The sequence below is a fragment of the Hippichthys cyanospilos genome, chromosome 12, assembly GCF_059441005.1.
Source record: "Hippichthys cyanospilos isolate Australia breed blue-spotted pipefish chromosome 12, RoL_Hcya_1.0, whole genome shotgun sequence".
NCBI classification, from domain to species: Eukaryota; Metazoa; Chordata; class Actinopteri; order Syngnathiformes; family Syngnathidae; genus Hippichthys; species Hippichthys cyanospilos.
Genome location: NC_142380.1, coordinates 8,069,422 through 8,096,902, shown reverse-complemented (window position 1 = coordinate 8,096,902; position 27,481 = coordinate 8,069,422). Strand labels below are relative to the sequence as shown.

Here is a 27,481-nt window from a genome sequence, read left to right as displayed (position 1 = left end):
AGCCATTGTTTTACGCACACATTTTTTTGTTAATGTATTTATTATTTGGAAACAACATACAATTGTTTTAAAAGAAATTTTCAGTCAGTCGAGGCTGGCTTAAAAGTGCTTTCATTTACTAAGAAGCAGACACAAAGACTCCATTTTGGAATCTCTGTGTTTTATGCCAAAAGAAAAACATCTCACACTAAAATGTCTTTGTATAAACTGTACACAAAAAAATCAGCAAAAGGCACTATACAAAATTTAAAATCAAACCTTTATATTACAAAAGTGCACACTTGTACTTGTGCATATTGTGTCAAGTTCACAAAAACCAACACATTTAATGTTGGGATGTCTTAACACTGAACAGGAAGTGCCTTTCAGGTCTTTCCGTTTCCTGTGTATCTCGCTCATTCTGTCTTCTTTGTGCTTTTCTTGTTCCATTTTGAATGCAACATGCTTAAAACAGTCCTTTGGCTTTCTTCAAGTTGACCTGTTTCCATCCTGGCAGACGTTCGTATTCGTCCTTCTTCATCTCCAAAGCCTCCTGTAAAGGACGCACACACAAACACACGCCATTTAAACAAAGTGAAAATAATAACAGAACACCAGAAATTAATTGAACTCTTTAAATCCCAAAGATATATGTTTAATGTTGTTATTTTTTTTAAGTCAAGACAGACATTCAATCCAGGTACTTAGTTTTTTTTTTAAATGTGTTTTTGTTATTTCCAAGTGTCCAGGTTAGGGAAGGTCTAAAATGGCTGGTGAATTAAAAATTAAGCATGAATTTACTAGTAAAGTTATCAATTATTTTAGTGGTTATTAAGAATTTTATTAACTAAATTGAGTGTTTTAGTACTTAAATACCAAAAGAAATCTATTACTTAAGTACTAAAATAATCAAATGGAAATTGATTACTTTAATATTAAAAAAAATCAAGTTCTTAGGACATCGGTACTAAAGTAATCACATTAGGTATTCATGTATTAAAGTAATGATTAATGTGTAAAGTAATCGATTAGCAATTACCCAAAGTATGTTTACTCTTACTTATACTAACTCTTAAAAAAAAACAACTATAAAAATACATCTTTAGGATTAAATGAGTTAATAAAAGACCCCGTTTGAACATTTTTAATTTACTCAAACGCTATGGGTAATTTGGATTAATTTATTCTGAAAGAAATTAATTCCACACATGGTGAGCATGACTGTCTTAACATTTTTTTAAATGAGGTATAAAATCTTCAATTTGTTGATAATCATATAGTGCCAAGCTTTAATTGACATTCCAGTGTTGTTTTAAAAAAGTGTGAGTATATTTGCGGTCTGTGACATGCACAAACATCTCTGTGCCTTGTTGCTTTTCATCATTCTTGTCCTTTTGTCATGCTCTATTTCAGGGGTGTCAAACACATTTTAATTGTGGCCCAAATTGTATTTCTGTTTCTGTCGGAGGGCCGTTATGACTGTGAAGTCAAATCAATTTTAAATATGATCGTCACGCATTTACCTAGTGTTGGGATTAGAGGCCAGTAAAGACTGTTCAAAAGAGGGACTGGTAACAAAAAATGCTTATTGTTCCCCCCCCAAACATTTGAAAGTCAAAAACAGCTTACAAATGTGGTATTTTAGTCATAACCTTGCAGTCATAGCATTTTGTGGGCCACATAAAATAATGTGACGGGCCGGATTTGGCCCTCGGGCCTTGAGTTTGACACCTGTGCTCCATTTGGTACAGTGTAGCTGTGATTTATTCATTCCTCAGGAGGAAAGTGAGTATCAAGAAGTATGAAGAGCGGTAGTGCAAAGAATGTGAGGGAATCCATTTGTTACAGACAACCACAATGCCACCCATCACACTTGCCTTGGTTCATTTCTTATATTTCAAGGGTAGGCATAGTGCACAGAAAAGTGATTGTAGTTTAAGAGCTTAAAGCGTAATCTTACCTCAATGCACACCTACATGTTCTGAAAGGTGAGAATTAAAAGGGACATATTATAGACAAGTGACTTCAAACAAAATAAGGACAGATTTGTTATCTGCCTATGTGTCTCAAAATGTCTTTTATTTTTGCGTTTACCAAACTGTGACGTCACAATCTGCCTCATTTACTTTCTATAATCATGTGATTTGATGATGAAGTGCTGCCTTTGTAAGTGAAATTGTCCAGCTTTCCCTGGTGTATTTTTACAGGTATGTATATATCAATCAAACTTTGGGCAAGAAGACTCTTTCCTAGAACTTGTGCAGTATTTTTTTCCAATCCTTTGATCTCAAAGGAATTTCACATCGAATGAACAAGTCACTAGGAAGCTGAAATTTCACCCAGATGGCGACAACAAGTCAAAGTTCAACCTGCCACAACCACCTAGTTATCACATTAGCAGGAGTTTGCCATACTTCGGCTAAAATACCGACAGAATGAAGCTAAAACTTCACCGTGCTATTGTGAAAGTTTTGCTCGCACAAAACTGAACTGTTTACTCTCCGTAAACCATCAGAGAACAGAATAATCTGAATCAGATTAAGTATCTAATCACTTATTGACAGTTGTTTTGTTAAGGGGTTCGAGAGGTCTCAAAAAAACTTGTCAACTCTGACCTTTAGACTATCTTTTTTTAACCATTACAGATTTCTTTGGGTTTTGTTTGATCACATTTCCCTTGATGCCTAAAGGTCTTTTCACACTGCACTTAGCAGCATCAACATCGACCTGAATTGTTACCAAAAGTGCACTTTAATGATGTAGAATACCGTTTAAAAAAACACGAAATTCATTTATCACCAAAAGAAACATCAACATGAATCTCCCTGACCTCAAAGTCATTGTCTGATAAGTAGATCTCTAGGCGTAGTGGGTCAACACCGTCCGGAAGTGGGCGTGCCCGCAGCTGGTCCAATGGGAAGGTGGTCCGACTGAGACGGGCCAGGACATCCTCCACCAGGGTGATCTGGTTGCACACTTCTGCTTCCTGCTGCCACAAAAATACATTTGGCATGAAATGTATTCTTTATTTATGCTCCTTTGTTGACCATTCAAGTGCAATTCAAGCTAGGACCTCTTCCACTGAATGTGACATTACCCGCTCTGAGATCTCAGCGACGTCCTCTCTGTGCTCCCAGCTGGGGAACATGTTGGTGAAGGTGAGCGGTTCCAGTCCCGCATGGATCAGATAGGACTTTTGAGACTTCCTGTCACTCTTCTCTAGAAAAAACAAAAACAAAACACATGATAGGGTTAAGGTTAAGGTGAATGCTAGGATCTAAGTGTTGCATAGGAGAGCACTACTTTGCTCTTTAGAGCCATTAGATTTAAGAAAAATCTCTTCCCATAAATATTGGTCTATGAAACAAATTTTCTGGCTGAAACAACACATTTGAGTTGTTAAATAGTGATCAGTAGGAACGGCAACTGTGTCAGGCTGTCAAAATAACAGTGTGCAGGGTCATTTTCGCCTTTCGCTATCCTGTATGGAGCACTGAGTTGAGATGCTCGAATTACTTGAGGGCTCGTTTCGGTCCTATCGTAAACTATCATGTTAGTTGATACATAGGCCTGGTGGGGGCTTGAGGTTAGGTTGGTTGGGTTAGATATAGGGCTGCAAGTGGAACTTACCTTCGCAGTATTGTAGCACTGTCTCCATGGCACACTTCCTGTCCACATCCCAGCGGATGCGAGCTGATCCAGTGCTCTCGCTGTCCTGAGGCCACCAACCTTGCCACAGGTAGACCTCGTGGAAGTTGTCCACCAGGAACAACGCTTGGAAAAACAAGCCGTCCAGTGCTTTTTTTTAGTTGACATCGCAACCAAAGGGGGAAAAAGGAAACTTTGACAGGAGCCTCACCGGGTTGCGTAGCATTGTAGAGCTCCTCCTGCAGGAAGGGGAGAGAGCTGACTAGATCCGGTGCACGGGATGGGTGGAAGAACTCTGTTGCCACAAATTCTCCTGATGAGCTGGTCATTTGGAAGAGCCGTGGAGTGAAGTTGAATTTTCCAGGGTCTGAAAAAAGAAATGATTTTCTTGTTATTTTGTCTCAATAAAAATGTCTGAAATCTACATTTTCACTTCTTGAATTCTAGAACCTATACTACGTATAGCACAAAAATCACATTGTTTTCTGTGGGTGTCACAATACTTTTGCTTACACTCCACAAATCCTGTATTACTTTTTCACTACATATACAGTAAGTGCCACAATACTTTTGTAGAAGATCCAAGTCGTCCAGTTTTTCATATTGCTATAGGTGGCAAACTTTTTTTTTAGCCAAAATATTGAGAAATTACTGTTGGTGTCTCAATCATTTTGTCCAGTCCCTTTTAACTTCCTGCACGTGTCCCAATTTTAAACACATTTTCACCCTCTCAAAGTGTACCAATTCTGTCTTAATCATTTCCACTTCCCTTGATCATCTCAATATTTTGTGTAAACGCCACATGGAAGCAATGTCTATAACATGCGCAAATTATGTTATAAAACGTGCTCTACATTTGTGTGAGGTGTAAATTGTGAGGTTCTAAGGCAGTTGATTCCAAAATATCGCTCAGTAAGTAAGTGGACATTTGTCACCTTGGAGCATGCAGTCGTAGGCCTTCCTGTCCTTGTGTCCCAGAGCCTCCCAGAAGCCCGGCAGCTCCATGCCTTCCTCGCACTCTTGAATAGTCACCTTACTGCTGCTGTGGAGTCCGGCTTCCAGAGGGCACCTGAATGGTTGCACGTCTCATAAGTAATAATGTCAATGGATATTGGAACACAAAAGGTGGAGCAGTGCATGTAGAAAAACAATAATCACAGACATTCCTTTCTTTATACTTCATGAAAGAAGACACATTGTTGATCAGTGTTTCAACCCCGTGAAATATGTTTTGTCAACCAAGTACACCCTAATCAGTGCAAAGTATTTTTGCATGGGAGGAAAAATGACAATGCTGTGCCATCCATGCACGATTTATTCAACTTTTGAACTACATTTGTAATGGTATAACACAGCGTAATTTACTCAACAATATATATAAAAAAAAAAACTTAAAAAAGAAAACTTACTGCTCTTTGATCTTGAGCGCCGCCCTGCTGGCCACACTGCGGGTGTGCGGCTGTGTCTTGCAGCCGTGCCACAGATAGATGGCTGCCTTGTCAATGCTAAGCAGGATCATGGAGGCTCTGGAGCGCAGGCTGCTGCAGTGGCACGCCACTTCCAGGAGGTAACCCTCTGCCGGTACCTCGCCACGGACGCAGTAGAGACGCCACTCGCCTAACAAAAGTCTGTGAATGCCACAAATGGATAGATAGACCCCTCATGGACTAAAAATAGGTGTTTACTTTGAATGTTCTCCTCCTCTTCCTCCCGCTTTCCGGCGTGGACAATCATCCCGCCGTTGAAACACTGCAGGAAACATGGAGGCTCTTTGCCCTGCTGCACTTGCACCTTGTGAGCACAAAAGCATATTTTCACATAAAGATCCTGAAAACAATTTGTAGCACACAGGTGCAAACTATGGTTTCCACAGAGATTTGCAAAAATGGCCTGTATTTGTCTTTGCCTTTTATACAAAAACAAGTAAATGGTCAACAAAACAGGCCAGAAATATATAGCGTCAGATGTTATCATGACACAAATTGCTTATACAGATCATGTCTTAGATTCTATTACCTTGGAAGCCTGAAAATTACCAGGTTACAAATACCCCTTTCATTTTGTGTAATTTATAAACACAATAGTTTTATACAGCAATCCTGCAAAATTAGCGCATAAGACATGAAACAATAGCAAGTATAATAAACTATATTAAATAGTACAGTGATTTGGACAATTGTTTTTCAGCACAATTTGCACTTTGAATGTTTTCATGGCCCGATGAACCCTTTATAAGTCCTGTGAGCATTAGCTGGTAAAAAAAAAATGTGAAAATTAAAACCAAAAACAACAAAACAAAAATGCTGTCTTGAATTCCTACCTGAGCTCCTCTTTCCTCATCCAGCTCAACCGTCATCAAGGCTGATGTTCCTTTCTCGCTAACGGTGGAGTGTCGTCCTTGCCAGAAGAAATAGCAACATTTCTCCCTGCCTGGTCCAGTGCTCCTCACATCTGGGTTGTTTCTACGTCCCACTGAATCAAAAACAAAACGCTAAAATCATCCAGTGTGCATAAACAGAACCTCAAGTGAAAAGCGGGACTTACCAGACGTGCTGACCATATACTTCCATTTGACCACATAAGCGTCGCCTTCATGGAACTGGCCGATACTCTGGCGTGGCAGGCGGCTGTAGTCAAACTCCAGGATGTGCCAAACGTCCACAGAGACTGTGCTGATTTCCTGAGTCCTCATGTGGTCCTCGGTCTCCACTGACCCATAGCCACGGCCCACATTCACGCCATCCAAGATGGTAGCGACGGACGACTGGAGGAGCGGCAGCATCAGACTGGCATTGTACGGACGACACTCTCGCCCCGTTGACTTCTGGGTAAAGAGACCAGTGACAAGTGAAGCTAAAAGATTATTTTTAGATTTAGGATTATGATTTGTAAAGTTGAACAGTACAGTCAACAAAGTGTACAATGCAAACCTGTTGTTCTGGTTGCTGCTCGCTGCCTTCTGTTGGTGACAGTGGCGGCTTCATTTCGGACCAGTCCAAAAACTTTTCCTTGAACAAGATGGTCTCATTGTGCTCAGTCAACCTGCCGAATATCGCCCATTCGGGACGGCCTTGACCCTTCCTGTATGAGGAGATTAACACGCTGATGAGGAATTATTTGTTTCCTACATGTATGGCTTGAGGTCTGTGATGACATACATCTATGCTCCATGTGCAAGGTTTTTTTTCCAGGTTTATGCTATGAGGACACGCCCGTGTTTTTCATTCTCATCTAAGATCTCGGAGCGTACCCTAGAGAATACCTACACGTCTTTGCACGTTTCTTGGATAGTTAGTCTCTTGTTTCGAAGCCTTGTTAAGTAAAATTGCATTGCCTCATACGTTTACACCTGAAAAGATCTTTCATTACTCTAATCATTACATAGAGTAACCACCAATTTGGGTGGTAGGAATTCATTTATGATTTCTGGGTATGGTCTTGGTTGTTGAGTTTTTCCAAACTATGTCTTCAATTAAAGTAGTTTCCTAGTTTCAAACCAGTTTGGAATTCTTCCTGAAACTATTTTGGATTTAGCAGTTAAACACCCCATGTTGGTGAGGACTACCCATGTCTCTGTCGCCAGATACTTTAAAGCTCCAATCAATAATCTAGGGTTAGGTACCTTGGTATTAGTGTGTTGCAGCTTCCCGGGTCCAGAGGGTTGATATCACAGCAGGTATAGTCGAAGGTACCATTCCAGAGGTGTTTAGCAAGCTGAAAGGCCACCTTCCTCTGAGCCAGCGTCACCTCTTTGCCATGCCACACGTACACCTCGCTGCCAAAGTCCAACACCAACACCTGGAGTGCCAACCATGAGCCACAGTGAAAATTCAAATTATCAAATTCTGGCCATGGTACGTAGAAACAAAGTATGGGCATTTTACTAAAAAGAGGCTTTCATAAGGGTTTTTGGTACACCGGTGCTAACCTCTTTGGATGACAGCATGGAACAGCGAGGAACCTTCCCCCATTCATCATCATCGGGCATCAGTTTATCATCAATCAGGCGAAAGATGCAGTTAGTCTCTACAATGGCGTTCTCAAAGTGGTCGTCCTCCTCTGGGGGGCCGGCAGCTAATAATCAAGACAGGAAGTATGTTCATCTTGTTTCCATTCATAGCTATAACTTGGATTGTTTCTTACGTTGATAGGCACTTTGTCCGCCAAGGATGGTCCAAAATTCGTGTGAATCTGAACTTTGCGCATTGATGCCTTCCTCGATGGTCTGTACCTTGGTCGCCCTGCAGCCCAAGTCTTTCTTGGTTTGGATGAACATGGCCAAATCCATAGCCTACAAAGAAATTCAGCGATCAACTGTCAGCAAAGTGCTTAGAGTTAAACGTAATAATCAAATGCAAAAAAAGAAAACACCTTGGCCCTCTCGATGACATTGGAGAACTCTCCTATCCACACAAAACAGTGCTCAGGTGTCACAAGCAGGAAACAATCTCCGCTGTTCAGAGTAGAAGCTCTGGGCTCGACTAGTCTGGTCTGAACGTGGCGACGGCCTTCAAGACAATATCGCAGATCAGACAAGACCCAGACTGGGTGCTTTTGGCGAGAAGCTTACTACCTTTGATGTGCAGTAGCATAAGGTTTTTGTACGGGACGGCGCTGTTGTTTGACGTGGGCGTCTCGGCTACGTTGACGCTGCGCAAACTCACAGCGCTGTAGTTCTCCTTACTGGACAGACCCGCCAGAGCCGCATCGGAATATTCCGAGCTTTTAATCACTGCACATAGAGAAGAACCACTTTTAGGCAGCTTGACAAACACACTTCATGTTTTGTTTTTCGTTTTGTTTCTGCTAAATTGTTGACCTCGTAACACCAACACGAGTGGAACTAACTTTGAGAAATGAAAGATGTCGTTATGCTAACAGTGTTTCTTTAATGCACTCACTCTTGTCAGATGACATCCGCTTACTCTCCAGCTGAGCCACGTTTAGTCTCTGCTCGGTGTACTCGTGTCGAATGTCTTGGCGGGCGGCCAGCATCTTGACAGGATTGCGGGAGGCCTGCACATTCCTGGATGGACGCACGGAGCGCTTGTGCCTCACTACGGCCGACGTCAGCCTGCCGGCGCCCTGCCGTGAGCCGAATATGGCGTCGAAGTCTTCGCTGAGTTCAATCCGTGAGGGTACATTCGGGAATTCGTCCACGCGGCGGTAGAAGTTTGAGAAGATCTCGTCGTCCAGCTTCATCACCTCCTTAACTGCCTTCTCTGTGACTGTCAGGGTACTCTCCTGCATTTCGGATGCTGATGGACACATGATAAACCAGAAGATTACAGATAGTTTAGATCGAATTGTGATATAGTTTATCAGAAAGAAAAACATTACTTTAAGAGACTGTTCTACTGTCAACTAACTAAAGAACTAAAGGGTATACCTTTGCTGTTGAGGCGTCCTATGAAGGTCTCTAGCTTGTCCAGCTTTTTATCTGATTCCATGTCTGCTCTTGCTTCAATGTCTACATACAGAGGACAGATTATCATTCAAGGTCAACTAACAGAACACACAAAATGCTCTTGAATGGAGAAGATGCAAAACCCAACTCACCCTCCTGAGGTTTCCCAACAACCGCGGTGCCGCTTTTGAGCTTGGTGGAGACGGGTGAAACTATCGGCCCGATGACTGAGGAGGAAGTGGCCAGGCCTGCCAAAATTCATGAATTTTACAAGCTGGGTCCTCATTCAAATATTTTAACAAGTAAAAAGCAAAATATTTTCTGCGGACCTTTCTTGACCATGCGAGCTGCCACTGTATACTGGCCAGAATCATTTGCCAAGCCCTTGCCTTTGCTCTTCCAGGCATCCTCTCGCATGGAGATGAGGTGCTTCCTCTCCTCAATGGTCATCTGGGCCTCCTTTTCTTCCTTTATGGTAGGCTGAGCCTGAAACGACAAATACACACAGGATGATGTTTGTCAACATCTGCAAAGGTCACCTTTAGCCGCTGTGGGATTTGTTTGGAATAGTTTCTTTGTTAGGGTTACACCAAAACTTAGACCAAAACACTCTTATGGGATCTTTTCAGTTTCTCAATTTTGCCCATCAGATTGTCCTACAATTCCTCATTCAAAGCATGCAGCATGCTCTTTTAAGCTAAACTCAACCTCAACCCAAAGTCAAAATGTCGAGGACTATGTGCAAAATTCCACTAAGGAACCTAACTCCAACCTGCTTGCTCCAATACAGAAATGATCATAAATCTTTCAAACTTTCAAAAAAAATTGGTCAGTCCTCTTTGTGCCCCCTTCTCCCATCTCCTAAAAGGGTTGGGAGATTTAATCAAGCTCCATAAAATGGAACTTGGAATCAAAGTTGGAATTTAGAATCCCACTTGGAGCCCGAAATGGAATTTGGAATCTGACTTGTACTATTCCATCTTCCAATTTTGGTCCTTTTTTGGAACGCGCAATGGAGCGAGCTTATTTTTCATTCTCCACCAGTTGCAATCTAACTATAGCCCCAAACTTAACCTCAACATCTAGCCATAACTCTCAACAAAAAGTTGGGATACTCCAGTCCCCGAGGGCCCTTATCCTGCATGGTTTAGATGTTTCCCTGCTCCAACACACTTGACTAATCAAATTATCAGGCTTCTGCAGAACTTGCTTATGATCTGATCATTTTAATTAGGTGTCTTGGAAATATATATAATATAAAACATACAGAATAGTGGCCCTCAAAGACTGGAGTTGGCCATCACTATCCTAACCGCTAAAGGTAACCCAAACACCAAATCCATAACTGCAAATTTGACACTAACCTTTAAAAATAACCCTAACTCTCATCTCTGAACAAATGTGTTCTCCCGGTTACAAACAGTCCCTCATGCAGGAACTGTATCAAACCAAGCAGAAGATGTGATACACTCAAGCATGACAGCATACATGTTATCTCCAGGATGTAATTTCCACCAAAAGAAAAACGTCGCACACCAAGCATGGCAAATCATCCGCCACCCTTCTTACCTGAGCGTGATGGTCAACGTACTGACACTTTTGTCCAAGGGAGAAAGGAGGAGAAAAAGTGGAGGAGAAGACAGGCTCCTGAGGATGGCGAAGTGGAAGGATGAGTGTTGGGAAGAGGAAGGTGGCAGGGAAAGGACGGACATCAGATACAAGGGCAGTTTTAAAGCAGCCTCACAAATTACTAACAGAGATTGGATTCAGGGTTGAATTTTTGAGAAAATATTCATCTTCTGGAGTCTAAAGCCTTCAGACTCAGTCATGGGTAGACAAATGGCACACAGCCCTCCATGAACCCCCCAAAACAAGTCCTTCATTCCCCATACATACAGCAAGTTTCAGTCCATGATTCACCAATCCAATCATAAATCTAAATTCCAAACGTGATTGGATGAGACGGGTGCCCACTTGAATGCGATTGGCTGAGAGGCGGGCCTTACCCACAGCTGATTAGACACTCCAGAGTGGTGCTGGATGACCACATCTTCCTCCTGAGGGGAGGAGTTTTGGGGAGGAGGGGGTAGGGTGATAATAAGGGGTAAAAAGAAAGGGGGTGATATTTGAGGACGATGGTCTTTTCCATGAGGTTTATCAAGTGACAAGTAGCAGGTGATATGCCATGCATGAGACAAATGCGAGGTATGAGTTCTTTGAAGTCACGGCGTTTTGATGTCGCACCTTATTTTGATACGTCACCTCCGTCTCTTGTCGCTGGGGCACTTCAGTGGACGCCACCTTTGCTACTTCCTGTTTCTTGTTGATTCGGTTTCTCCAGTCCTCCTCGCCGCTCTTCTTCAGGAGGGCCACTCTGGCACGAACGCATAAACACTTTTGAAATACGTGACATCAAACGATGCTTGTTACAGCCTGCATGCATCGTTGCCGTGTTTATTCTTACTCGTCCTCCATGAACATTAAGTGGATATAAAAAAAGAGGGATGTTCAATACCACTTTTTTTTCAGATCGATACCAGTACGAGTACTCAACTCGAGTCGTCGTTGATATGATGCCAAGTATCGTTATCGCAATTGATATCATTTTTCCCCAGAATATAATTTTTGACCTTAAAATTGCTTCAAGAGGGCGATAGTAACGATTGTCATCATTTATACAGTTATCCTGAATTAAGGTTAAGTATCAGCCCGATACCAATACACATAATCGGTACTCGCGCATCCCTAATGAAAAGTCAACACACTCCTGTACAATAATGTAAAAATAAATTATGTTAATTGAGGATTATCATGAGAAATCCTCAAAACTATCCATCCATTTAAAGAAAAGTTAAAAACCTTTACAAGGTGTGCGTTGATTCCCTTTAAACTACCAATTGTAAAAGGGTGTTTACATAACGCAACTGCATTATTTCAGATGTTAATTTTCTCTTTCAAAAAGTGATTTCTCAATTCATTTCAGTGGTACAGGTTTGGGTCACAAATCGCTGGAAAAGATGTGGAATTATTCTATTTGGTTAAAAAAAAAGTTTGTCCATGAACATGGGTGTGTAGACTTTTCGTATCTTCTTTAAGGCTATTACTAGTACCCATGTAGTTCTTGAAAAGGCAAGCAGTGAAGGATGATAATTCAGGTCACATCATGCACATGTGAAGGAGGAAGAGGCCGGTGGCTAACAGAAAGTGTGTCACCATGTCTCCCGAGTGAGTGTGGACGCATAAAAGCCAATGCGCTCAAGTGTCAATTATTTTCAACTGCTTCTGGCTCGCTCACAGGCAACAACATCGGACACTCACCCTGACCCAAAAGACATTTTAATCCTAACCTCATACTTTCCACCTAAAAATAACACTACGGTTAACCTCTGAAGATGAAACTCTCAGAAATTTTTAAAACAAAGATGAAAATCTACCTTTTGCAATAAACATTTCAACAAAGTTATAAGGTAGAGTTTGGCTATTTTATTTATTCATTTATTTATTTATTTTAACGCCAATGTTTTCCCTTTTACTGAAATTGAAATTGTCTACAAATATTGGTTATCAGCCTCCTGGCTACTAATAATTGGTAATTTTCCTTAAAAAAGCCTCTTGGCTACTAATAATCGGTAATACCCCCACCCAATTATGGGTCAAAAAAGGATCAATCCACCATTTGAGCCAATATGACCCAAGTTCCTATGTGATTTTGCTCCAAAAAGAGTTGTTGTTTTGGTGATAACAGGCACGTTTCTTACAATTCAAAACTTAATTAATGTAAAGAAATAAAATAAAATAAGTGACACTTTGTGTTGTTATGTTTTTTAAAGAAGACATAAGTAGTATGATGATTATTTGCACATCTACAGAATGAAGCAGAAATCATTATTTTCATCAAATCATTTTAATCTTTCAAATCCAAAAATCGATTTTGAATCAAACCATAGACCCAAAAATGGGAATCTAATCAAATAAAAAATTCCCACACATAAAAATAACTTCATTATGGAACAAACAAGGATCAACTTCCTGGGTTGGCTTGCCATAAACAACCCCATGAGATTGGCGGTTTGGTACGACGACCTAAAAAAATGAACGTTTGGTATAAAACAACCCAGAAAGTTGGGTCAAATTGACAAAAATATTGGGTCAGTCCTTTTTTTGACCTATAATTGGGATATTATTTACCCAACCGATTTTAGAGTGTGATAGCAGAGAACCCCAAGTCTAACATTTTCCTCATCCTCAGCCCTCTGAGGATGACAACCTACGCATTGAATCATCTGGCAGCCTCACCTCTCCTTGATGGACATCTGCTTGCTGGACATGCCGTACGGCAGTTGGTTCGCGGAACCCGTGGGTGACAGCGGATCAAAGGAATGGACGCCGAGCCTGTTGTAGTCGTTGCTGTGCTCCAGCGGCAGTGACTGAGACTTGACCAGCGCTTGGGGGAAGCCCTGAGGTTTAGGCGGTGTCGGCGGAGGCACCTGGGGTTTGGCCACAGGCTGAGGGTCCTGTTTGATGTAAGGCTTGGGGAAGAGTTCTTGATTTTTGGCTTGGCTCTGTTGAAGCTGAGAGAATGGTTTGGGATAGGTTGGCGGGGACCGGGATGGCTGGATGTATAACTGGGACTTCGGTGGCTCTACGTGGATCGGCAGTTGGGTGGGTTTGTGCGGAGTTGGGGGCGGTTGAATAACAGGATGGCTCTGCTGGACACTTGAACCTTGAGATGTTACTGTAGAGGCGACTTTGGTTATCAAAGGTCTCGGTGATGCTGTGTGATCTTGCAGATCTGAAAGGATAGTACAGACCATGTGTCTGCATTTTTAATGGCGATTCCAAGAACGGCCATAGCACAGTGAGCTGCAAACATTGTCCGACCGAGTGAACCGACGTCAGAACGACGGTATTACAAACAAACGTGCATGTTAGGACAACAATTGACCCGCAAGGACATGTTGGACTTCTTCAAAACGTCCTTGTGAAAATGGCAACAAGTAAGACTCACTTAGAACATGTTGGCGACCAATCCTGAACATGACCAAACACAAAGTTACAGTCGATAACTTCGTAACTCAATTCTAAATGTTCTAGTGACAATTCACAAGTAATACTAATTGTGAAAAAATACCGGTGCCCGATTCCGGAGTAGTATTTCTAGACGTATTTTACACAGCAACTCCATCAGTTTTATTTCTGACTCTTCTGCTGGGAAATCGCTTCACTAATGACAATTTTTATCTATAGAAAACGGGACAAAATAAAAGGCAAAGAAGTCACTATAACACAACGACACAATAATTTTCTGTTCCTGTTGTGGATTCACAAAGGATTTTAATCTTTTTAATCAATGCCAAAACATGGGTGCTGATCCGCCTTGCCGGAATTTACACTCACCCAGTGACACCTTTTTAAATGCCTGATTACCATTCTAATGGTAGCCTGGTAGTAGATCTCAGCATAATCTGTCTTTTATTAGGTCCGTACAAAACCAGTTGGCATAATCCAACTCTTGTGTGGCCACCTTAACCCTTGTGCAGCATTGACCATTTTTGGGCAATTGCCTTCCACATAATTCTCGCGGAATTTTAGCAAAGGGATGGCACACTCCTACTAGTGTGGTAACAAAGTGGTCAACTTTGTCATCTGGGGGAAATTTCAGCTTCCTAGTGTCTAGGTTCAGTGTTTATCATAGTACCCTTTGATGTGAAATGCCTTCGATGTAAAGATCAAAGAATCGGATGAAATACCGCACAAAGGTGAAGGAACAATGTCTTGCTAGCTCCATCTCGTTGGGGACAAAGAGATCCATGCGGTACAGCGGAATAATACCGACTGCCCCCTCTGCTGGGGCGAAGCGTGCGTTCGGCAAGCAATGATGCGTGGGAGCATAATCAGGAGAGTCCAGCACCCTTTCTATGAATCCGTTTCCTTCTGGTATCTTACCTGAGAGTAGTTCTTGACAACGGGCGCCGCCGTCTCTTTCTGTTTCCTCTCCCAGGTGGTGGCTTCTTCCTCCTCCTCCTCGTCCTGCCTCCGCGTTTTTCTCCTGGGTGTCTCCAAAGGCTCTGAAAATGGGATGCTCCTCTTCCTTGTCGCCCTCCTCCGCCTCCGTCTGATGCCGGCGAGGAGTGCCGGAGGAAGGGGCGGGGGCAGTGCGAGCCCCCGGTTGTTCAGAGCTATTGAGGAGGAGCTTGGGGTGGCCTGGTTCCCCTGCGCTCTGGGTCATGCAGAGGTAGCGCGATGCCCTCTCCCGGTGGTCCGCAGCGGTGGTCGGGGTCGGCTGCTGGGCGGTAGCGCTCCCCTCACACACGACGCTGCCGCTGCTGAATGCAGGCGTCACGGTTACCGTAGTAACAGAGGCTTGGGAGGGGGCAGCTGCCACAGAGCGGACCACGGAGGCGGGGAGGGGCTCCAATTTGACTTGGCTGCTATGTTTAAGCTATAGATTTAAAAAAAAAAAAATGGAATTCATGAAAATCATAAGTTATGGAACACCCGCAGAAACTGAGAGGTTTAGACAAAAGGGAGAGGGACACATACAGGAAGTAAAACGTGCCGTTTAGACAAAAGTATTAAGTCACTGACAATAGTTGAAGAAGTAAAATTTCGACAAACAGTATGTATTGGGACACGAGAAGGTAAAATGTGGAATTTTGACAAAAGTACTCCAACACCTGCATGCTAAAACAAGTTGAATTTGGACCAAGTATAGAGGCGAATGCAGAAAGTGTAGATGAAAATATTGGAAAAAAGGCATTTGGAAAAAAGTTTTGTAACACCTAAAATATGTGCAAAATGGAGTTTGGACTATCTATTAACATTCAATCCCAAAGACATTATTTACAACTCTTTCAATTTTTTCAAACGTTTCACTAAAGAAGGGTCTAAAAATAGCTGGGACTAAATAAATTACCATAAGAACTAAAGTAATTCATTGCTTTAGTTAATGGAATTCTTGACTGATTGATTAATTTAAGTAATTAAATGGTAGTAACTAAATACTGCAGTAATCAATTTATTTAGGAATTATTGTTCTAAAGGAGCTGTTCAAGTTTGATCACTAAAGTAATTGATTACTTTAAACAATTGTGTACTAAGGTAAACAATTACTTAAGGTAATTACTTTAGTACCTCAAACAATTGATTCCTGCAGTACGTAAGTATCTAAAGTAATTGATTACTTTTGTACTTAAGTAATTTAGCACCGCCTCTTCTTTAGCAAAATACCTGGAATTAAATGTCTGGACTGTTAAAAACTATAAAAACATGTCTTTGGGATGGAATAAATTCAGGATTGGAACATCGACAACAACTGAAAAAGTAGAGTTGGTACAAAAATGTAGGGACCAACAGGAGTGAAAAGGTGAAGAAAATATTGGACAAAAATCTTGAGACTTAGGACAAGGAAATCTGGTTGGGATCAAAAGTATTGGGACACCTGCAAAAAGTGAAAAATGATGACAAAACCCAATGTTAAATAAATAGGGCAGACGTGGAGTTTGGACAAAAGTATTGAGACCCTCTGCCAATAACATGCACTATTTCCCTAGTACCTCATGCCTGTTATGCACTAAACCAGCTACTAAATGAGGCATGTCCAAACCCGGTCCTCAACAGCCTCTATCCTGCATGTTTTGGAGGTTTCTGTTCTCCCAACACACCTGATTCAAATGATCCGCTCACCAGCAAGCTCAGCGGAAGCCTGATAACGATCCTGTTCATTCGAATCAGCTGCATTGGACGACGAAAACATCAAAAACACGCAGGATAGCAGCCTTTGAGGACCGGGTTTGGACATGCCTAAAACTAAGTAAAAAGATAGTCACATGACAACACCGGGTCATGTGACTGTTTTGTAAGCCAATCTTGTACAGCATTTGTTTGGGATAACAATGAGGCTAGGTTGCAAGCTGCAGCTCTTTAATTAGCTCATTCCCGTGCAATCAGCTTTAGGGACCTTACATGTTCTTCCTGCTCAGACTCAATATGGTCGACTGAGGAGCCCACCGGAGGCTCAGTCACCTGCGAGGACACCAGCTGCTTATTTAGTGAATATGACATTATAATCAGTATAAAAGGGAAAAAGAGGTTGTTGAGTTTTCAGTTGAAATTGTCAGGATGAACAAAAATGCATTATCCTTGACAGATGACCAAATTTGAGATCATTCATCCAGAAATATCACCTGAAAGCCCAATATTGCTAACTTTGATTTTTTAATTTTTTGTGAGTCATGTAAGTACCTGCTCCACTTCACCCTGGGTGATGGGCTGCGTCTGAAAACGGGCCAGGGCGCGGCGCTGGCGAGCCGAGGCAGTCTTTGGCGCCGCCTCCTCTGCGGGATGAGCCAGTCGGTTGAAGAGGGCCATCTTCTCTGCCAAGCTGAGTGTGGAGAGGTCATCCCCCTCCACTTCGGGCACCTCGCTATCCTGGGTCTCATGGACTTTCTCCTTGGTGTCTGGAGCTGCTTGGACACTGACAGGGTCAAAAATGTGACGTCTCAATTTGAAGCTCAAGAAAGAAAAAGAAAAAAACATATTTGGTAAGATTGGGCTTGGGCAATCCTCAAGGCTGAAGTAGTGGTATCATGCCATCCCTTGTTTTTAGCATGGGTTGGGATTTTAACTCAATCACTACACATGACAGGTATATACAGTACATCAAAGATCCATTTTTACTTGGCTGCCAGTGAATTTATTCGACGTAGCTGGCATATGTAGAACAATAAAAACGCGTTGCTTGCAGTCTGCCATTTTACCGAGGAACATTTATCTCCTTCACCGTCACTGATGACTAAAGCTATAATTTTCCTTAGCTAAGAAAATTTTAGGTTTCAAGTTAGTTTCATATTTAAGTTAGGATATCACTTTTAGGTCTGAATTTAGGGTCAGAGTTTCAAATGAGCAAACATATTCTAATGTTTCAAGACAAAATTAAGGCTTCAAATACAGTATATATTCAAACAAGTATTAAGGTTGTATCCTACAGTCATTTACAACCACAAGTACAGGGAATAACCCATTGAGCGTCATCCTGTTGATTTACGTCATATAAAGTTACCAAACATGTCATCTGTTGAGAAGTGTGTGAAATGGCTCATAAAATGTTAGAATGTTTGTTTTTGGTGCACAACTCCTGGCGTCTGGACGCTGTGAGAATGCCAGGAATGCAGCGGGTGGGAATGCTGCGGATCATCACTGCGGAGTTATTGTGTACACAGCAGCTTCCTTCCCCTATAAGGTGCAGCAAGGCGCTCATAAGGGTGGGACGAGATATAGGCAGTGGCCGCCAATGAGCAAGACGGTGAATCTTTTTGCAATAGTCTTCATTTAAAAAAAAAATAAAAAAATTGTACTGTCATTAATACCAGGATATATCAATAACTGTCAGTGATAGGGTTTAAAATAAGGTTTTGAAACTCACACTGACATACAGCATTAAACAATAACCACATGCTGGTTCACCAAGAAAAATAGTATCTCTCACATTTCTGTGATATCTTTCTCATTGCGTTGTGTTACCTGAGGGTGGTTACAGTGGTGCTGACAACAGTCGGACTGCCGGCGTTGGTGTTGGCGCAGCTTCCTGCAGTGTGTGATGATGTGGAAGGCTCACTTATAAGTTGGGGATGAGAAAAAAATACAATGAAGAAAACAACTGCAGGCGCTAAATCAACATTTGCTACAGGTGCAGATAGCAGTAGTACACAGACTCTGTACTTTAGAAGAACCAGTAAAGAATTCTGTGCAAAAGAGGCGAGTAAAAATACCTGCAAGCGTCAACCACTTCCTTGCTTGTGACGGGCTGAGTGTGGGAGCGGTCCTGGACCCTCCGCAGACGACGCTCCACGGCAGCGTTTCGAGAGCGAGGCTTGGGAACGCCGCCCTCCGAAGTCTTCTCTAATTCCTGACAAGCGAGATAAGATGACGACTCTCAGGCGCAACGCAACATGAAGATGTGTGCGAACAGGTGGAAGTCACTCACCCTGAAAAGAGACCTCTTGGCAGCCACGCTCATCTTGGCTCGCTCGTCTAGTTTTTCTTCATCTGCTATGAAGCAAAAAAGAAAAATTGGGTGTTCCAGGTAGTTTTTTGGGTTTAGTAAAAGTTTAGGGTTTCAAACTTGGTTTAATGTTTAACATGAGAGTTTGAAGTCAAGGTTACAGTTCCAATTCAAGATTTCAGGTCTGATTTCACATTAAGGTATGTAATGAGATTAGGTGGTACCTTCGATGTCTTGCAGCTGTGTCGGACTGAGATGGGACCTGTGTTCAACAAACATTGAACCTTTTCAACATTAAATCAGGATTTTAACTCCAGAAGTTTCTTAGAGTATTCTTTGATTATTTCCATTTCACACCTGTCAGTCTCCAGACGTTCCGCAGATGTGATAGGTTGAGTTCGACTCCTTTCAGATGAACGGCCATCACCCGGCGTGATATAGCGGCGGGGTCTCCGAGCTGTTCGGTCCCCCCGGGGTTCCATGCCCGCCGCCGCGGGGTCCGCCTCTATCGCTGGGGACTGACTCCTCTCGCTTTGATTGACAAAGAATGAGGAAGAGTAAAAGTTGAGTCGAGGGTGCAAATGTACGTTTTGCAAGTAGCAATTAGCCACATGTAGCATGCCATGGTAGACGGGCAAAACTTTTCACACCTTCTGTGACACATTCTCACTTTGTGACCTCTGCTAAGGAGTTTCATTCAGTTAGTGTTTCAACCCTGGATAGAAGCTTCCAAAATAGATTAGAGTTTGAAATTAAGACTTTTTTGGCTTTGAGTTTCAAATTTGAGGTTCTAAGCCAAGGTTTGGGGTTGTAAAGTATTGCCATCCTGTTAACATTCCAGGTGACACCCTTGGCGGAGGTCTGCACTGTTTGACTGCTCTTGTGTGATAGGAAATGGATTTTAGTAGACTGCAGTTGCAGAATTAGTCATGCAACAGAACATGACAATGCCCATGTCGGCAGACCTACAAGTCAGGCTTTCTGTTGGCATTCTCCAGGTAAGAATGTCGCAGCTGGGCCACCGACACCCTGGTGTCCAAGGTTCCCATCTCGCCATTAGCTACTCCCAATGGAGGCACAGGCCTGGAAGAGCTCTCACGGGCCACGTCAGCTCTCTCCCTTCGGTACATGACAGAATGCTGGCTGATACCAATGTCTGACATGGAGCGGGTTCGCGTCTTGGGTTTGGGCCCTCCGCCTGCCTCTGTGCTTTTGTGCTTGGCCTGGGGTAAAGAAGAACCCTTTTGAAGATAAACTGCCGAGTCTCTTCTCTGTAATTCTTCCTGCCTTTGAGGTTCTGAACCTTCATATTTTTGAACCTCCTCTACTTTCTTTAAACTCGCTTCTTCTTCTGTCTGGTGTTCTCCTTTGGGATCCTGAGGCTTCCTCAAGGAATTATATTGATGCTGTCTTTGAAGAGCTTCCTCAGCAGACCTCTTGGTTTCCGTCTGAAGCACAAGTGACTCCCGATGGTTGACGATTTCAGAGGAATTCTCAGGTGGCATGGGTCTTAACACTCTGTCCACTTGAGTTTCATGACCTGAGTGACGGTGCCTCCCTTGCTCTCGGATCTTGTCTGTGTTTTTCTCCCGCCTTCGTTCTCTGGGTGAATGCCAGTCCTCCTCAACTGCTCGGCTCATTATCCTCTGTTCTGGGAAGTAGTTTTGCCAGTCAACATGCTTGCTGAGACCTTTGTGAGGATCATCCATCGTCTTTTCACGCCTGCGAATCTCCGATGGCAACACCGCTTTCCGACTCTTCAACAAACCTTCTGTGTGGACCTCGTCTTTGGAGGCTTGCCAGGACTCCAACCTTGCCTCCTTATGAGCTGCGTAGATTTGTTCAGCGCTCACACGCCTTCGTGGTTGAACATCTGGGGAACTGTGGAGTTTGCCGGGGAAATGTTGGTGGCCAATGGCAGGGTGGTACTCCTGAGCCAACTGAGGGTGACTTTGACTGGGCCAAGGCTGAGAAACAGTTGTCTGCTGACCGCCTTCCAACCCCTGTGGGAGTGGGTTCTCCTGAGTCCAGTATCTGGCTCTGTGGTGTCTGTCTGCGCGCCACTCAAGAGGCCTCTGTGTACTGCCCCTGATTCTTAGGGAAAGGAAAGTACAAGGGTCATCAATAAGCATAAAAGAAAAAAGGAGGAGGAGGGTTTAGCCCAGACATGTCCAAACTCAGTCCTCAAGGGCTAGTACCCTGCATGTTTTCCAAGTTTCTTTCCCTGACACACCCGATTAAAATGATTATATCATCGGTAAGTTCAGTGAAGCCTGATAAAAATCCTGATCAATTGAATCAACTGTGGAGGAGAAAGAAACCTGCAAAACATGCAGGATACCGGCCCTCAAGGACAGAGTTCGAATACCCCTGTTTTAGCCAGTCAACTACATCAATCCTGGCATAAGGTACGTAAACTGCAAGTTATTTTTTTTTAATGTTTGGGTTAGAAACTCCACTAGATCTCCAAAGTAAGACTAAAGGTAAGGACTATTAAGAATGAGTCTGTGATTATGCATGGTATGGAGTAGAAGACAATAATAATTATAATTTCTGCACAGCAAGGCTACAGACTATGTCAAACTGTTACAGATGATGGTCTACTGTTCTGTCAGACTAGTGATATTGTAAAGTTTGTTTAGAAATTAATAGTTATCAGAAGCAGGGGGAGAGATGGCATTTATAGGTAAATTAAGATAAAATCACTATTATTTCTGTATGTATAATATTTGTGATAATTTGGTGGTGTGAGAGGTTTTCAATATATAAACAAAAACAATATCTTCATTATGATCAATATCATAATGTAAAGTAGCCTGGTGTCAAAAATTCTATCAGGGCAATTTGACAGAATCTCAATGTAAACAAGGCTAACCTACCTACCTCAATGGAGAATTATGAAATCGTGTTTGAGACATGGTTTTTACTCGCATCATCAAAATCTCACGCAATAGGAAAGATGCCTCGACCTTGAGACGGGAACAAAATCACAGTGACTTTAACAAACTCACCCCTGCCTGTTGAGGATGCTCTGTGCTTGCTGCTCAATGAACAAGTCTCCAGGTGAGATACCATAGCGGGTGGATGGCAGTGAAGCCCGACGGGCAGTGCGAGGCGAGCTAGGAACGGCCGCAACGCTGTAATCCCTGTTGGAATTGGGGCTCGTCTCTGGTTGGGTTGTGTCTATGTGGTGGTGGTGTTTGGGATTTTGCTGATGATGATGGTGAAGTTGGTGATGATGTTGGGGCAGAGGTGTGTGGGACTCCTGGGTCCTGTTTTGAGATGTAAGTTCTTGTGTACCACCTCTCCGGTAGTTCTCCATGTTCATGACTCGTTCCCGCTCTGAGAATATGCTGTCTTGTGTAGGAGCTGGAGCTTGGTATGTGTTGTCTGGGCTAGGCGGAATTGCGGGTGCAAGGTCTGGGTGAGTCCTCATGTGAACCCTGCCCACACCAGATCGACAAGTTTCATTATCTACTGGGACTGTTTTTGATCTATCTCGCCTTCCTGCTGAGTGTCTTTCGGCAGCAGCACCTTGGTCGAGTCGGGCACGATAGCGTGGAGCATGATCAATGTCCGCTTCTTGGTCTAGGAGGAATCCGTATCGCTCTGACAGCTGCCGCCGTCTCTCGGCTTTGTAGCGGGCGATGCGCTCGGCCTTGGAACTATGACCGGCAGGATCTGAAGGTGCGGGTGCTGGTGTGGATGAGGCAGATAACGTCACAGGGTCAACATACACCAACATCGGTTCTGCACGGTTGACTGCTCCTCTGGCCTGGTGCTGCGGAACTGTCACCAATTTTTGGGATGCATCCAGCTCCTCTTGACTGAAGCGCCTCACTGTGGTCAGGAATGAGTAAAGACAACATGATCTTTCGGTCAACAAAGTCCAACAAAGTCCAGCGTCATCTCACCCATCACACAAGGCTCGCAAGGGTCTGAGGCCCGGGTATACCGGGGTGGATCCTCTTCCAGCATCCTGTTGGTGACCAAACCGCCAGGTAGCAAGACCGGCGGGGTGTCACCTGCAATTCCTTCCATACGCCGAGCAATCCTCTCCTTCCTGAAATAAAAGTCAAAGACACAGAGGTGGTACTAAAATATTGTACACACATACCGATAGTCATTGTGAATTGTGAATCAAAATTGAACAGTAGCCAGTCAGCAAGTGGCTTATTTTGTGTTGAGTGCTGGTCTAACGAGACCCACAATATTCCGCACAAGAAAAGATTTTCTTGCCATGTGCAGGATCTCTCACAGTTAGAAAATCTGTTCTGATCTCAGTGTATGTGTACTCCTACCTATTCATCTCGAAATCTGCTGGAATCGCTTCCTCAAAGTATTTCTTCAATTCTGAAACTAAATGTAAAACATATTTAAGAAAATGTACAGTATTGATAACAACAAAGAAACTAATGCGCACCCTTTGGAAGTACCGCTAGGAGTTTGGCATCTGTATCTGAAACGCTCTTGACCAGGGCGGCCTTGTCGGGTAGGGAGAAATCACTCTGAAAACTAGTCCAAACATAAAGAATGAATGAATAAAAAAAACAAAAACAAAAAACACAGACAATTAAAAAAAAAGAAACATAAAACTGAGTTTAAACAAAGGGAATACACACTTAGCAGCTCAGGGGGATTTATGCTAAATGACTATTGACCAGATCATCTTAAAAGGGTAGCTCCAGGTGAGAGAGTCAAATCCATGAGGATCCAACTTAAGAATGAGTTTATCAAGTCTTGACACTCGCTGTCGACCTGGCACAAAATGTTTTTACGTTCAACTATTTTGCTCATACAAAGTAGCTAGTTTTAGAGCTGCACACATAGTATTTAAAGAGCTTAGCCCCTTTTAGAATCCGGCGTTTGCTTAAAGAACTACAGGGGTCACTGTAAACATGATGTAGAACAGGCTTTATGGACTTATGGCTGGAATGCTATGTAGCTTTTTAAAAATATGTGTCTGGGAATTTGTTGTTCCAGACACCAGTAAAATTTAATGCTGACTAGGCGTGATAATGTAAAGCTGTCGTCCATGCTGACACCCTGTACCTCTGTTTCTATGGCCAAGCATGAAACATATAAAACTGTTAGCTTGTCAATCAAAATGCGAACATTATGATATGCAGTAGACTGCATCGTCATTTGAATCAACAAACATACTTTGTTCAAAGTTTGGCTTTCAGCTTGTATTAGAAGTATTGTAGAGCGTTGTTAGCTTGTTTACCAAAAGGCTAACACTCATCTGCATAGTAATTTAAATCAACTGGCGCAAGTTTGATTTCTAAAACTTGGGCTCCGCAACTTGTATAATCTGGAAAATACTGAATGATTTCATTAGCACATTTAATAACATGCTAATGTTTTAGACAAGTAAGGCCTAGTTTCTCTCTGTGCACCCAGCTATGATTCATTACCTTAAGGCTTCTGTTGGCAATGAAGTTGAGGAGCAGAGTTTGCCCACAGCTTCCGATCCAAATCCTGCCAGGACACAAGACTCCGTCAAGATCATAACACAGTGATAGCGTTTGAAATTGGTTTGGTGGTACCCACTGAAATGTTTAAAACCCCAACTCCAAATCTGATTTCTCTTGCTAACAACACATTTTATGTACATCATAATTGAACACAATCAAATCTCAAGAAGCCATGCATGAAAAAACATATAAAATGTCTTTATTGTTGGTTTTGACATTTTGACAAAAATCCACATTGTCAAGTGACATAGCTGTCCGTCAATTGCATGCAAGACGACATTCCTCACAGGTCGCGTTGCAATATTATATGACGGTCACGCCACAAACTGTCAAGACGGATGATCAAATAACGGTTGTTGCGCTAGCTTAGCAATAATTTATAGCATTGATTATAACACGGAGATCCAAATAAAAAAATGTTTGAGAATAATGCTTGAGGTCAATGTTATTTTCTCAATCGCTCAACATGCAGTCCATAGCAACTTCCACAACAAGCACAGGAGTCTGTTGTCAAGTTTGTTTCCCTTTTTGTCGCAGACAGATTCAGTTACCGCCCCAGACTCCACTAGAACAAATCTGGGTCTATTTTTTGGTCTCATTGAACCTTCAAGAGGACACAAGCGGATACAAAAACGATATGATCCCTGGCTGTCACAAATGACCACGTGTATGCTTTTTCGCATTCAAGACTTGTGCAATGTGAGCAGGATCCGTTTGGAAAGTCCCGTGCACGTCAGGCCGGTTCAGCTTTCTTCAGAAACGCCTGTACGTTGCCAATGGTCCGAGGAAACTCAAAGCTGCCAGAGCCAAAAAAAAAGCTTAGTCGCCGACGACTCTGGTTTGCTATTAATCTCTGCGGAAGAGTAAATTTGTGGAAGCAAAGTCAGCATAATATGTGTGATACGTTCTGATTGGTGATCTGTACGGGTAATACTAAACAAAAATGGTATCACAGTGAATACGCAGACAGCCCAATAACAGCCAAAGACAGTCCAATATCAGTCAAATATTATAAATCAGATGGATCTTAAGAGTAACCAAAATCATAACGTGACTAACCTTCGACATGGACGGTCCAACAAAAGACAGGTGTCTTTAGAAGAACACCAAAAGGACACATCCGTGAAAGACAGAGAACCTGTTCATTTTCAGGCCTTACGTTTAGGAATATTGTACTAATACCAACACTTTATATCTGTCGATCAAGATTTTACCATGATACAATATAACACAACATTATTGCTAAAACGGGGCTCCAAAACTAGGACAAGTCCTTGCAAGAGGACACCTGGTCACCACTGAGTATCACCTAAAAACATAATTTGGTCATGTAAAAAAAACAAACAAACAAAATCTACAGTTACAAGTAACATATTGATCCCATACTGATGTAATACCATGATTCATTTTATACTACCCTAATGTTTTTTTAATACTGTCAAAATTGATTGATGAATCGACAACTACTCGCTTATCAAGTTAATTGAAAATCATTTCAATAACCAAATCATTCTTTAACTTTAAAATATCGAAATCCCCAAAGTTCAGCTAAACAGTAAAAGTTATTTGATATCTTGTGTCCAATGAAAACAAGACAATTGATTTCACTTTGCGGTAAATACGTTTCAAAAAATGAAGAGAGTACAATATCACTTGTACATTAATATTGGTTGATTGTTATTTAGTTATTTATTTTATACACTAAACAATACAAAATTGACAACAATAATTGGTGAATAAACTCTAAATGAGAAAAAATGGTGTTGTTATACACTTAAACGCAAATTAAAATTGTATCTGAATATTCAATTCATCGATAGAAAAATCAATAGAATAATCGATAAAAAAAAAAAATCAGGATAAAGTATAACACCGATTGATATTGTTCACTAATGTTAAAATAGAGGAGTTGCCGACAACCAGGCCTTACCTGTGCCACAGTACTGCACATGGTCAACATGATAACCAGAGATCCAAGGGTTTCGAAACATTTTGAGCAGCAAGTAAGACAGCAGAAGGCGAGAGGTCGCTAACCAGCACCTGAGAGGTCGCACCACCACCACCACCACCGCCACCCGCCAACAACACCACCCGGCTTTGGCGACTGGTCGCAATGTCACTCGAGTCTGAGACTGACAGCGCAGCGGGACGCCAAAGCTGCTCAGCGGCCTAATCAGATTACAGTCAGAAATTAGCCGTGATGATCAAAACAGCGGGACTGGGGATTGGACGCGATGTGCCAGTGGGGGCGGGAGAGGAGGGGTTCGGGGATGTGTGGCGCTTCCCGGGCCGCCGACTGAAGGTGAAGCTTCATGCGTGTCAATTAGCATTAGCAAGCTAACACATTTGCGCCGTAATCCCGTCTAGGATCGTGTGATGAGAGGTGTTTACTTCCAGCCTTTCACTTGACTGCTTGCGATCTGCTGCCCCTGAGTATTCTTGATGATGTTTTGACTCCATTTTTGTACTTTAATGAGGCTGACATCTGAAAAAGGACTATCTATCTATCTATCATCCATCCATCCATCCATCCAACCAACCAACCAACCAACCAACCAAACTAACTAACCAACAACTGCATAATTACCTACAGTAAGTCATTTTTTTCAACATTTTAGGAACTCTCTCATTAAAATCCATTTGTTGAATCCCAATTTTTAGAACATACTGTTCATAACCGTTTACACGTTTTGTTACAAGATTAGCAAATACATGTGTTTTTAAAAAAAAATTGTTTCTCCAGTTTCCAAAACCATTGAAATACGCCTGGCAATTAGGCTGACAAAAGATACATCTGAATTTATTTGAACGTCATTTCAACCATACAATATTTCCAAGTACTGTATATTAATACAGGATATACATACATACATACAGTATATCCATCCATCCATTCATTTTCTAGAGCCGCTTATCCCCACAGGGGACGCAGGCTTGCTGGTACCTATCTCAGGTGACTTAGGGCAG

General features: G+C 42.4%; 1 protein-coding gene across 1 annotated transcript; it reads right to left on the bottom strand.

Annotated features, from left to right (window-relative positions):
* Positions 1 to 26,540, bottom strand: svilb (supervillin b). The gene is made up of 38 exons (XM_088429515.1): positions 26,445 to 26,540; positions 24,455 to 24,518; positions 23,461 to 23,552; positions 23,339 to 23,396; positions 22,952 to 23,100; positions 22,049 to 22,877; positions 20,007 to 21,131; positions 19,395 to 19,568; positions 19,262 to 19,299; positions 19,020 to 19,084; positions 18,805 to 18,941; positions 18,557 to 18,649; positions 17,279 to 17,510; positions 14,981 to 15,476; positions 13,331 to 13,826; positions 11,279 to 11,408; positions 11,041 to 11,091; positions 10,604 to 10,681; positions 9,364 to 9,520; positions 9,187 to 9,282; positions 9,017 to 9,097; positions 8,529 to 8,885; positions 8,201 to 8,359; positions 7,999 to 8,135; positions 7,771 to 7,918; positions 7,556 to 7,701; positions 7,250 to 7,425; positions 6,558 to 6,708; positions 6,172 to 6,451; positions 5,948 to 6,099; positions 5,313 to 5,418; positions 5,037 to 5,244; positions 4,563 to 4,696; positions 3,839 to 3,994; positions 3,610 to 3,753; positions 3,077 to 3,198; positions 2,810 to 2,965; positions 1 to 532 (listed from the first exon to the last, which is right to left on the bottom strand). The coding sequence occupies exons 1-38, from the start codon at positions 26,503 to 26,505 to the stop codon at positions 446 to 448; spliced, it is 7,521 nt and encodes a 2,506-aa protein (XP_088285641.1). The 5' UTR covers positions 26,506 to 26,540; the 3' UTR covers positions 1 to 445.
* Positions 26,541 to 27,481: the final 941 nt, after the last annotated feature.